Consider the following 13,222-nt stretch of genomic DNA (forward strand, 5'->3'; position numbering starts at 1 on the left):
TTCTGGAGCAGACTGTGACCAAGCTCAGGTTGCACTGACCTCCCTGGCAGCTTGGCTGCCCTCCCAGAGGTGCCCTGCCCCCACCCAGGAACTCAGGCAGTGGAAGCCTTTATGCAGCTTCATGTACCTTCTCCTACTGGGATCACAAGCACATTACAGACCTCAGGGCTCTCCTGAACTCTCTGGGGTCACCAGGTGGTCCCCGTCTATGCCAATTCTTAAACCCCCAAGTTTTAAGTTCTCTTTGAAACTAGAGGCCTCACCCATTGTAGTGAAATGTCACAGAATATAGATTCTACCCATTATAAGCTTTCTAATTTCACAATTTTTATTTTTGTGATTTTTGAATGAAAAGACCTGCCAACCAACTTGCCAAAAATGAGATGTCTACCACACGTAAATTAAATTTGAATCTCGTTTATTTGCAGAATTTTACTTAACCAATTCTCATTTCTTCCTGTGTCTCATCACTATATAAAAACTCATCCTTTGTACAAACAAGTAAAATGCCAACAATGAATAAGAAGTGAATATTGCACATTTAATGACCAAAATAACTTGTGGTTTTTAAAGGCCACACTAGGCATGTGGGTAGGAAAAAAGAGTTGAACACATTTAAGAAGTATTTGCTGCCACTTGAGTGATTTAAGCCATTGAAAGAAAAATAAATCCTAAACCTCAGTGCTCAGGAGATATTACATCAGTACATTAAAAAATAAAGTTATAATGAACAACATTCCTTAGTGGTTTCATTACCCCAAAATAGGGTCAGTAGTTTTTTTTTCAAGTTATTGTCATCAGAAATCAGGAACCTATCTAGACTGAAGGAAACTTCAACTACCGCCTCTATAGGACACATGATGCCTTTATAATGTGAGAGAGTCACCACGGACCAGGATCATCACAGACCAGGACAAGGTCAGTATTCGTGCAGGCAAGTTCTTGGCTGGACGCCAAGAACTTTACCCAGCACAACCCAGATGCAAATGGAAGATGACAGGAGGGAACTTTTTTTTTTTTTTAAAGCATCATGCTTATTTGCAGCATTATACTCTCCACTTTGCTTAATAAGACAAAGTTAACTAAGCAGAAAATTTTTCAGCTCAAAATAAAATTTTACTAGCTCAGAAGAAGGAGTAAAGTTGGTCCAAAATGCAGAGCAGACAGTTTTGAAGGATAAGTGCAAAGTGCCTTTGATGATAAACTGAGCTCTGATGACAAACCGAGCTCTGGAGCTTGACTCACCACTGATTGAATGTGCTAACCAGAGGGCACAGCTGCTGAGAGCTGATGCTGCCCACATGTCCAGGGGAGCAAGCTTTGCTGCGTGACCCACACTAGTGTGGCTAATTCCCAAAGCAGAGACCAGGCTGAGGGCACATAACCTAAGGAGGCACACTCTCTCGGAGCCAGCAGGTGAGTGCTACCTTACATGTGTGCCCTGGGTGCCTCATTTGTTTTACCCAAGTCCTGACCCTACTATTTCTGGGCATGGCCCTTTTCTAATAACGTGGGCTAATTTGGGCAGTTTTCCCAAAGGGCAGCCCTGGCAGACATCATGGGGGCAAAGGACTAACTAAAAGCACTAGGCATTTCGTTTGATGAAGGCTGAGGGCTGGGCAGACGGGCAGGGTCAGAGGTGTGATGAGGTATGAAAATTTCCAAAGGTCTGAAGGTCTGTCAGGAGGGGGCAGGAGAACAGCTCCAGCAGAACCATGACCAGCGTCACCAGGAAGCCAGTTTTAGCCCAGTATAAAGCAGAACTACAACCAAGCTCACCAATGGCCACTTGGGCTTGTCCATGAGGGGCGGGACTAGTGGCCACAGGAAAGGGCAGAGGAGAGGCTGGAGGATCAGGGCTGGGATCCCTGCTGAGTGGGAGATGGGACCAGATGAGCTTTAATGCCTCTACTGACTTCAAAAGTCATGATTCTATAACATCTGCTTCGTGCTCCAGAAATTATTCATTTCAGGTTTAAAAATCCAATAGAGAGACTTCCCTGGTGGCGCAGTGGTTAAGAATCCACCTGCCAATGCCGGGGACACGGGTTCAAGCCCTGACCCAGGAAGATCCCACATGCTGCGGAGCAACTAAGCCTGTGAGCCACAACTACTGAGCCTGCGCTCTAGAGACCATGTGCCGCAACTACTGAGCCTGTGCTCCGCAACGAGAAGCCTCCGCAATGAGAAGGCCATGCACCGCAAAAAAGAGTAGCCCCCAACTTGCCACAACTAGAGAAAGACCGTGCGTGGCAACGAAGACCCAATGCAGCCAAAAAATTAATTAATTAATTAGTTTTAAAAATCCAATAGAAAACTGTGTCTCACCTTCACTCGAAAGGAAGAAAGGGCATGGACACTCTCACTTGCACAACGTGGATACACTGACTGGGAGGAAGGGGGTTGGCACTTGGTTAAAGAGAGGGTGGGCTGCTCAGGGGTTTTCATTTTCTGGACCCAGCTTCCCCCACCTCGAAGAACTGAGAGACTCAGTCAACCTCGAGGAGGCAGACGTGACTGTGCCAACAGGCTGATCGTGAAACCACCAGCGACTCGTGCCAGGAGCTTCACGAACATGGAGGGTGGGCCCTGGCCCCATTAGGCTGAGCAGACACATCAGCAGGACCTCCCTCCCTGGCATCTGTGCCTGCAGCTTTCTGCAGAGTTAGCAACGGGAGCCAGGAGATCAGGGGGTCAAGGGTGCCTCTCTGGCCCATCCTGTGTGAACTGCAGAAAGGAGAGTGGAGAAGAGAAGAGGTGCTTTTCATCAAGCCCAGGAAGCTGCTCTGCATCCCCATATGAACCAGAAGCCACTGCTGGCCACGTATGGGGAAAGTCTGCACTAGGGCACCTTCAACGCCGCTCCAGCACATAGGTGCCTTGGTCTTACTGACCCAGGTATCAACATGCAGCACTGGTAACTGTCTCTGAAACAGGCCCTGCGCTCTCTGGAGGTGACTATTTTGCCAACAAAGCTCATTATTCCTGAAAGCCAGTGGGCAGACCGGTCTATTCTTTCCCAGGAGGCTACAGCAACATTGCCACCTTCTGAACTATCTTAGTGTCGTTAAAGCAATTTCTTAGCCCAGAGCCTCTCATAGGAACCTATGTGGTGAGTAAACCTTCCACTGTTAAGCGTGAGAGGAAGTACTTTTACCGACCATCTCTAATGATCAAGTTACAGTGTCAAAAAAAACAGATGACATCAGGCATAAAAAAATCTGCATCAACTTTAACAACTGAAATACTTTACAAGATAGTGTGATATCCCTAAAAATCAGATTCTTACCAGCTACAACCAAAGATTGATTTATTTTTTATAATTTTTACAGAGCAAATACATTATAAATATTATAAACCTTCAAACATTAAGATTAAACATAATTTTCTTTAAATGTATGTACTGTCACTCAAAAATTTCATTTTAGGATACCAATAATTATATCCTCCTCAAAGAAAACAGCACACAGAATATTTCCTGTCATAAAATCTTTGTTGCCAAATCAGCCATGGAACTGTTCACAGCTTCTAAAACGTGTAACAAGGAAAGCTCTGAGATGCGTCCCTCAGAGATGGACACTTAGTGGCCTACAGAACTTGGAGGCTAACAGGGATGATCTCTACCAGAGCATTTCCGTGGGGCAGAACTGTTCAGTCCAACTAAAAAGATTCAAAATAAAGAACAGCTCCTACACACTTCCAAATGTTGGGGGAAGCACCCCAAAACGATATTTGGAAAGAGATTATCACTCAGTTAATTTATACCCCAATCCCCCTGCTAAAAGCTCTCAGTGACCAAGACATTTTTAGGTAAATAGCCTCGGGCTATAGATAACCTGCAAGCAAAAGACACGTTATGCCAGCTGGACAAACAAATCAATTTTGAGCCAACAGAATTATGAATATGATGACAGAAGTCAAGGTGCGAATTCCGGGGGGTGGGGGGGACATGACAAGAGCAAGCAGATGGCAGCAAAACACGGCAACATTGCAGACAGGCTTTGGTAAAGAACAAACTGTTAACAACAGAAGGCACGTGACGATTAAAAAAAAGCCCAATTTCAGTTAAGTCTCCTGACCTGACCCAGTTTCCACCGACCAGTGTTTCAGCAGGTTTGCTAGCTTCATTTGAGTTTAAATCTGGAGTGATAAAACAAGCAGGAAACAGAGAGTCAAGTTCTCTGTCTCCGTCTCTCTCAACAGCAGGACCTTCAGATATCAAACTTGCTGTCTGGAAAGAGCTGCAAATGTACATGTCTACAGGGGCCAAATAAGACATGAAGGAAGGAGCGGGCTGGGGTATGACCAAAGGGAATGTACGTCTACAGTGCACTGGAGAGATGAAGCCCTGTCTACACTCTCAGCCGTGGTGATCGAACAAAACACATCTGTGCACGACATGCTCCCCACAGACCGCCAGCACGCACCCCCAATGTAGACAAATGGCTCCTTCTCTATGAGGACACATGGCTGGATGGAAATGGACTTGTCACCATCTCTGCTGTCCACTATAATCAGGATCGAGTGGTCACATTTTAGACAACGACTCACTTTGATTCAGCATTCTTATCTCCCTTCTGAGAGGAAAACATAATAATTTAAGCTGGTATATTTCCCCACATTTGAGAAATGCAGAAATTTTCAAAGCTTTTTTACTTTGAAGGAACACAATTGGGATTCAAAAGTGAGGGTTCAACACGATTCCCAAAGTAGTTATATCTGGCACAGGAGTCTTGACATTTAAATGAAACAGGAGAAGACAGAAGTGGAGACATACGAAAGCACCCCACCTGGGGTCTCATGAGATGACTGGATATTCGGCAACTGAGAGTGGCTCTCTACCCAAGGAGAACTTCGTAAGTTCTCTTGTTGGCTGAACATAAAAATTACAAAGTCCCTGGAACATTTTAAGACCTAAGGACAATAAAGATGTAAAAAAAAAAAAAAAAAGAGCTAAGGAAACACACACATACACATGTGCACATGCACAACAATTATCTAGTGCCCACCAACTTGCATCTCAGTCAACTAATTCATTGGCCAAACTGAAGTGAAATTGAGCAAAGTTATTTGTGCAACAGCAAAGTTAAATGTAAACATAAAAAGCAACAGGTTTATCAAGAGCCTCAGTGTTACTATCGTATGTTGTCCAAATAATGCACTTCTGGATAGAGACAGTTCACAAGAAGAGCCAGGAAGCTTTTCCCATCTTGGAGGCAATGGCCAGGACGCTTTATAAATTGTGCGGCTTGCAATATCTGATCCTGGTATTCAAGGTACTGCTTACTTGCTGTCAAGGATTCAAGAGCATTCAGAGCCTAAAAGACATGGAAGACAAGAGGGTTAACCCACGGATGCGTATAACATGATTCCCGCAGGCGTAGCACACCTGCCGACATCATCTGGTGCAACTGTGAGCCTCCGGGGAAGCCTACAGAACTGGAACTAGATGTCTCAAAGGCAGGCACTGATCAACCACAAGCAGAAGGAGGCCGGCAACCCAAGCTTCTCTGGCGTCTGCCGCCTTCCACATCCAGCCTTCCCTCTGCCTGGCCTGTGCTGTTTCCCAACCCCTCCCCCAGAGTGCCACTGCTGAGCCAGGCTGTCCTCCTGCTTTGTCCTCCTCGCCCCGGTGCCAGCACTGCAGCCCTCCCCGCCAGATCATCTACTGCCTCTCTTCCTGGAGACTCAACCGGAAACCACGGGCATCAGCTTTAATTTGCTGTTGGGTTTGTTCTCAGATTACAAAGTAATGTCGTACTAAACCGTGTAACTAGATGGAATTCAGAAGAAGCCAGTGGTTAAGTGCTGCTGAGGGTGAAGGATAAGGTTGTTCTATCAGCCAACAAACACAACGGACAGATCAAGTTCCTCTGGCTTCCGCCCAACAGAATTGACTTATTCCCATGCTTTTCTTCGGGAATAAAGAAAGAAAAACATTCTTTACTTCCATAATTTTAATTTTTCCTCCCTTCATACTGGGAGAAGAGAAGAGAAAAAGACTGTATTTAGAGAAAACAAACAAAAAATCAGAACAACGGTTCTTGGGGGGTAGGGAGTTTTGTTTTTCAGCTATACGAGCTCACCCACCCCGAGCATTCTGAGTGTGAACTGTGAAGTGCCACTCTCCTGCCTCTCTCATTTATGGGGACCACTGCACTAGAGGATAGAGACTAAAAGATGGAATTTGCTTGGCTCAGTAAATAAGGAGGGAGAAGATTTTTTGAGGATAGTAAATGAACAGGCAGCTTAGAAATAAATTACCAAGTGGTTTAAGACAGAAGTTTTGGGGTTGAAAATCAACAATGGAAGGGATTTTGGTACCAAGCTAACTGCTGTATGAACGGAGTCAATCTAAGAACAAGAATCAGTGGGAACAGGCACTCCCACTAACCATAGCGTCCATATGTCTCTCTCTTTCTCTCTCTCCCCTTTCTTTTGTAAAAAGAACAGTCTACTTTGACAGTTTGCCTAAGAATAATCATTTTATACAAAGTTGACTTCTTTCCAGTCTGAAAACCCTGATGACAAGTATGTCATCACTTAAGTCTAAAGGAAGGCCGGCAAAGGCTGGCAAGGCCTGGGCGACCTGCCGGCCGCAGCTAAAGCAAAGCTATGCTCCAGGTGCTGGTGGGCACAGGAGAGCAGACTTCTCAAATGCAGCCTGAAATGCAGGGCACTGACTTCACAACCGCCCCCTGGGACACTCATCTGCCCACTTGTGACGGCTCTTAGACGACATTAGGGATGCAAATGGTGGTTGTCTAATCAGCCAGTGACAAGTATCGGGTACTGTAAAAACCAAGATGCCTGTGAAGAACCTGCTGATTTTTTCGCTTCACCTTTGCTCTTAATACCAAGATATCACACTGTACACGGCTGGCTTAGACATGACAATGCCGCAAAAGACAAGAGCTGAGGGATCTAAGCATTTACCGTGTACAGAGACGGTACTGCAGAGCAACAAGAGCGTGACACTGGACCCGGACAGGCCCAGTGAATCCCAGCCCCAGCCCTCAGGGGCTGTGTGATTTGGGACAAATTACTTAGTCTCCTTCTGTCTCCATTTCCTCATCCACAAAACCAGGATAATAAAAGTTCGTATTGTATAGGGTTGTTATGAGAATTAGAAGAGTTAAAATTTTAACTCGTTAACATCAAGTGAGTTAAAACTTATAACAGTGCCTGGCATGCAGTAAGCACTCAAGAATGCCAGCCATCATTTTATATTATATACCTTTGTACCTGGCCAGCCTGTTTATGGGTGAAAATAGTTATGGGAATGGGGGACCACTACCATGTAGCCTTCCATGTTTTTAGAACAAACTATTTTTCACAGCTACCATTTTGTCCATGTCAGCCAACACTGGTCAACCCACAGACTCACAAAACAGAACCACCGCCTTGGCTCCAAGTTAAAGCCCAGCTAACCTCTATTGGTCTCAACTGTAGTCTCATCTTCTGTGCCTGTCCCCAGCCCCAGCTTGTGACAGGTCAGCACACAGTCATGTCATCAGAACCAAATTCGATCCTAGATTGGCTTGCCCATGGCCTTGCTTCTTCTACAAGGTTAGTAACAGGGCTCTGGGCAAGTGCCTACAAAAACTGGTTTAAAATCCGAGGCAGATACATGCGTTAACCATTTTCCAGTTAGTAGAGCCCACCAGGTCATCATCACCAGGTCATCACGTGTAAAGAGTACAGGTGCCACCTCCCTCCTCCTGTGGAAAACTTCTAGCCCTTAACCACAAAGCTTTTTACTGACCTGCTGAGCTTTCAGGGTCAGATGTAATTCAGAGCCCGGCTTCAAACGGATCTGATCCTTGGCAGGAACCTGAACTGAAAGAAAGGCAGCCATGGCTCGGGCAGCCACTCGGAACCTTAAGTGTTAGGGAGGGATTAGAAGAAGTAAATGACTATTAAAGTAAGCATTTTAAAATAAATACCATATTTTCTGTTAGAAAATAAGATGAACACATCTCCAGACCTACTGTTGTTGTTAGCCTCTTCAGGAAAACTGTAAATATGATCAAGGAGTCTTTATCTGCCCTTCCATTATCACCACCCAAACAATGAAAACATAATTCAGTCTCAGGAATCAAAGTGTTGGCAAAGATACAGAATAACTGGAACTCTCAGCCACGGCTGGTGGGAATGTTAAAAATGGTGCAGGTGCTATGGAGAACAGTTTGGCAGTTCCTCAAGAAGTTAAATATAGAGTAACCATGTGACCCAACAATTCCAAAAGAACCGAAAACAGGTGTTCTAACAAAAACTTGTAAATAACTTTCACAGCAGCACTATTCACAATAGCCAAAGAGTGGATACAATCCAAATGTCTATCAACTGATGAATGGAAAAACAAAATGTGGTGTGTCCATACAATGGAATATTATTCAATCATAAGAAGGAAATAAGTACCAGTGCATGCTAAAATATGGATGAGCCTTGAAACTTTATGGTAAGTGAAAGAAGCCAGACACAAGAGGCCACGTATTACGTGATTCCATTTACATGAGATGCCCAGAACAGGATATACATAAAGTCAGGAATCCATCAGTTGTTGCCAGAGACGTGGGGAAGAGGGGAAGAGGGAGTGATTGCTTAGTAGCTACAGGATTTCCTTTTGGGATGACAAAAATGTTCTGGAACAAAACAGTGGTGATGGTTGCAACAACATTGTGAATGTACTAAACGCCACTGAACTGTACATTTTATCATTTTTTTTCTGGCCACGCCACACGGCATGCGGGATCTTAGGTCCCCGACTAGGGAACGAACCCATACCCCCTGCAGTGCAAGCGCAGAGTCTTAACCACTGGACTGCCAGGGAAGTCCCTGAATTGTATATTTTAAAAGGGTTAGCATGATAATTTTATGTGATGTGTATTTTACAATTTAAGTGAATCAAATCACACAGTCCTGCTAAATTCTACCACAAAGGAGTACGACGTTAACTGGTTTGGATTGGGTGGCTCCCAAAGTTGCAGCAGGCTATTCCATAAGAATGCTGACATCAGAATAGTAAGAATTCCTTTCAAACCAGATAAGGCCTTTAAAAGAAAACCATGATGCAGATAGTCTTAGGAGATAAACTGGGGCTAGTGGCAAATTCTTTCACACCTTGGAATTTTTAGCAACAAAAACTTGAATGTATTTCTCATTACTTATCCTTCTAATCAGTTAACTTCCACTCATCTTGACTTAACAATTCTGCTAGACCAAATCCCTCATGGAACCTGGGTTTCCCTGACAAAGTGCTGGCAGTGAAGCAGCTGACCGGGGTATTTTAACCTAAACTTGCACACCGTCACTGGCTCAAAGACAAAAAGCAATGTGTAGTGTGGTCAGGTTACCAAGTCAAGATACAATGAGATACTGCTAAAAAAAAGTCTTTGAACATAAAAGTTGTTTTAAAACGGAAAAAATAAACACCCTTTTTAAAATGTAAAGATGTAATCAGGCTCTGATTGTTTTCTTCTTAATCTCTGGGAGGACCCTAGCTCAGCTCCTAAATAGAAAATCTACCAAGTATTACACCCCCTAGGTATGTGCAGGTGTCTGTGGCCCGTTTAGAAAAGCAAGAGCAGGTGCTTCCTCACCTGTTAGACAAGGGCGACTTCCGGCCCAGCCCAATTGCCCTGAGAATCCCTGAACTGAGCCTCTCCTCGGCCAGCAGGCTCTGACGGGCCTGAAGCATGAGCAGAATTCGAATGACAGACTCCGTCAAGACCGAGTCATTCTGCTCGGTCTGAACCAGGGACAGCTGCAGGACTTGGTGCCACCACAAAAACAGCTTTGCTTCTTCCTGCATAGAGCTGGGGGGAGGGGGGAGGAAAATCAGATTCAGAGTAGATTCTTTCCACTCTCATTTAACTGAAAGTCCACACGTGAGTTTTAAGTGTAAGGGACATTTAGTACTTTCAAAGCTTAGGCTGACAGGTAATGCTGTTAATAAAGTATTTGGACAATAAAGGAACAGCTGACATTTATTGCCCCTTCTACATGCCAGACAGCATATATGAGCTCGACGTCCTTTCACTTAATCAAGTGAGGTAAACATTGTTGTCCCTACTTAACGGATACGGAAGCTAAAGGTGGTGCTTCAAAATACCTGTTTTAGGAAATAAAAAGCCTGCTCAGAAGATCGGCCCATGCAAGGAACATCTTTCTAAAATAGGTGTCACTGTACCTCATAGCCTTGTTTGTTTCTTATGTATCACTTGGGTCTGTGCACTTAAATGGACATTAACTTAAACCCAAATTCAAGCTACCCCAATCCCATGGGTCGGCTGTAGGCAACCGGAGGGCCAGTATACCTTGGATACACCTGTTCCAACCACTGGCTTAAGAGAAGCAGCACTTTCATTTCGTTCCTTAGCGTCTGCTCACTATTTAGACACTGAAGCAAGTAGACATAGAGAGTCAAGTAGCTGCCGAGGGACAGGCACTCCTGCAGAAACTCTTCGATGGTGAGCTCGGGAACTTGAAGGGACACCAGAATGGGGCCCCAACCTAAATTCTGATTGAGGGAGCCTAAGAAAAGAACACCAAGAGGTAGAGAAAGGTAAGAGCAAGAATCAAACTATTTAACTACCTAATGAACCTTTTCACTTTAAAAGCTTCATGTCGAGAAAACACCACTCACATTGACCCTGGAGGGCCTGACAATGCCTCATGGCTTGGACTGGAGGCCCTCACTCTAAATGCCTTTGTCCTGGCTGCCAGTGCAGAGGGTACAATGAAGTCAGGTATCATGGCTGCATTTTCATAAATCACCTCTTTCACCATATTATGATCATTAAAATCACATGTAGACACCGCCTCTCCCAGTTATCTAAGAATTTTAACTTTACCTAATACCATTTTTAAGTATGTTATGAATACTTATGCTTTTCCGAGGGGTATTATTATTACTCTATCCTTCATAAGCATTTTTTAATTATCAAAGTTTAGTTTGACTCATATCTTGACAGAAATTCTTGAAAATGTTTCACAAATTAAAAAAACAAATTTAATTTTAGCAACAAACAGTAAATAAACTTGGAGCAAGAGTGTTATCCTAATGGTTCTCAATTCTTTTGGGAGGAATGGGAGCAGGGTGACATGGTGACACACATAGCACCTTCCACAGGGGGACATGGGAACATGGATTATTCACATGTTGTTAAGAAAGGGCATGGGCAGGTTGCAGGCACTTCCTAGCATTCTCACTCCAGTACCCTTCGTTCTCCCCTATTGTGTGCACTATGACGTATATCTGGGTAACAGAGTCGAGAAGTACTGCTCTGAGGAATTCTTTTTAACCAGATCAGGCTGTTTCCAGAATCTGAGAGTTTAGAGGCAGGAAATAAGAAGACAAAGCGGGAGTGGGGGGCGGGAGGGGAGGTGGGAAGAGAACTCCGTAATAGTTTAGAACACATGACAAAATGCAGTAAGAGGACATATGAAAATCTTTAACAAGTGACAAAATAGAGAAAATTAATACAGTGGATCATTATTATAAAGATTCTGGTATATAGCATTTGCTTTTAGGACTATGACTAGGCCTATGACATACACAATTTGCCTACCATAAAAGGATTGGTCTGACACTCCAAAGCCCACATAAAATGAATTAGAGGTTCCCTCTCTTGAAACATGATGGTACCAACATGGGCCAAAATTTCTCATGCTAACTGCACATCTTTATGAAAAAAACAAACTATATTCTGAAACATCAACAACATTTACAGAGATATTAGAACAGTACAATCCCTCAACAGGAAGGGTCTGGAAAGGTATCTCCTTCAGACAAAGCTTTAATCTTTCTTGGAAAAGATGGGTCTACTGAGAGCCTGACATGACGGTCCTCTTACCCTCTTTGAAGTAAGCAGTGATGCAGGCTTCCGTCGTCTCGGCCATGTGGCGGACGGAAGCCAGGCTCTGGCAGGCGGCTGTTAACAGGGGCAGAACCACCAGCCCATGCACTTTCTGCCCAATCCAGGTCTGGATACTGCCTCGGAGGAACTCTGCTGTTGGGATAGTCGCGTTGTTCATCATCATTAGGACTTCCATAAAGAGGCTGCTGAGGGCCATGTGGCGGGCCTGGCTGTCCAGATCTGAAGGGGAACATAGCCAACATGTTTGCAAAAGGCTGCTGGTATGACGATGTGAATGTGATAAAGGGAACAATGGTGCTTCAAGCTAGCTGCTCTCCAGGGGCCAGAAGGAAAATCCTTCTGTGTTTAGCTTTTAAGGATAGGATGTGGCACATACATACTTTGTAAGAGCAAAGCAGGAACTACTGCGAGATCCTTGGTTACAGCGTGTGGCCAAGCGATACTTTAATAAATAGACAAAATACATAGATCTCAGGAGTCATTTGGTAAACTAGAAACAGTACCTCCACCCCTACCAATGCCAAAGTTGTAAATAATTCTAGAATGATTTACACAGAATGAAGGCTACTATTTAAAACTAAATATAAAAGGAAAGTAAAAACCTTTTTACAGACTCCTAACAGCAGCTCTTTTATTTCTTTATTTTTTAGATAAGAAAAATGGACAGACTGGGTCTCTCCAAAATATTAAAAGTGAAAAAAAGAATACAACACAAGAAAAAGAGCAAATTCATTTTAAAAGAGAACTGCAAATAAGTGACTGAGGTAGATTCCTTCTTCACATCCAAGAATAGAAAATATTTTTCAGTGAGGGTGTGTTGAGAAAACTATTCATCAGGCATAATTTGTTTTTTTCTTTTTCGGCTGTGCTGTGCAGCTTGCGGGATCTTAGTTTCCCGACCAGGGATTGAACCCGCGGCCCTCGGCAGTCAAACTGCAGGGTCTTAGCCACTGGACAGCCAGGGAATTCCCTTCATCAGGCATAATTTTTGCCAACTATTTCTAATTCTCCTTGAGTTGGGTTCATTGTTTTAAGGGAATAGAATTGTGGCTTTCTCACCTCCAGGCTTTGGTATTTATGTCAACACGAGTGGGGAGGTCTTATCACACCCATCAAACCAAATTCACCCACTTGCACAGTGTACAATAAACCCTAACTTAATGTTATCATAAGATCTACTGATTATCAAGCAAGGAATTTTTTAAGCATTATATGTTTGTGAATCTACTTTTTTATGTATAAATATTCTTGGTAATAAAGGCCTTATCTCTGAATTCCAGGTGAATAAATTTTTTTTCTGATTTTAAAAAAAATTTTATTTTGTCATTGAAGTACAGTTG

At 43.7% G+C, this 13,222-nt stretch overlaps 1 protein-coding gene across 2 annotated transcripts in view; it reads right to left on the reverse strand.

Annotated features, from left to right (window-relative positions):
* Positions 1–5,135: 5,135 nt before the first annotated feature.
* EPG5 (ectopic P-granules 5 autophagy tethering factor) overlaps positions 5,136–13,222 on the reverse strand; it is a gene marked incomplete at both ends in the record, with an annotated part of 121,738 nt that continues 113,651 nt past the window's right edge. For both annotated transcript variants that reach the window (XM_079717931.1, XM_079717930.1), the window contains 5 exons: positions 5,136–5,318; positions 7,766–7,880; positions 9,603–9,818; positions 10,320–10,536; positions 11,859–12,101. In XM_079717931.1, the coding sequence (XP_079574057.1) occupies positions 5,136–5,318; positions 7,766–7,880; positions 9,603–9,818; positions 10,320–10,536; positions 11,859–12,101 (974 nt within the window). The remainder of the gene's footprint in view (positions 5,319–7,765; positions 7,881–9,602; positions 9,819–10,319; positions 10,537–11,858; positions 12,102–13,222) is intronic.

Source organism: Hyperoodon ampullatus (genome assembly GCF_949752795.1).
Source record: "Hyperoodon ampullatus genome assembly, chromosome: 13".
NCBI classification, from domain to species: domain Eukaryota; kingdom Metazoa; phylum Chordata; class Mammalia; order Artiodactyla; family Ziphiidae; genus Hyperoodon; species Hyperoodon ampullatus.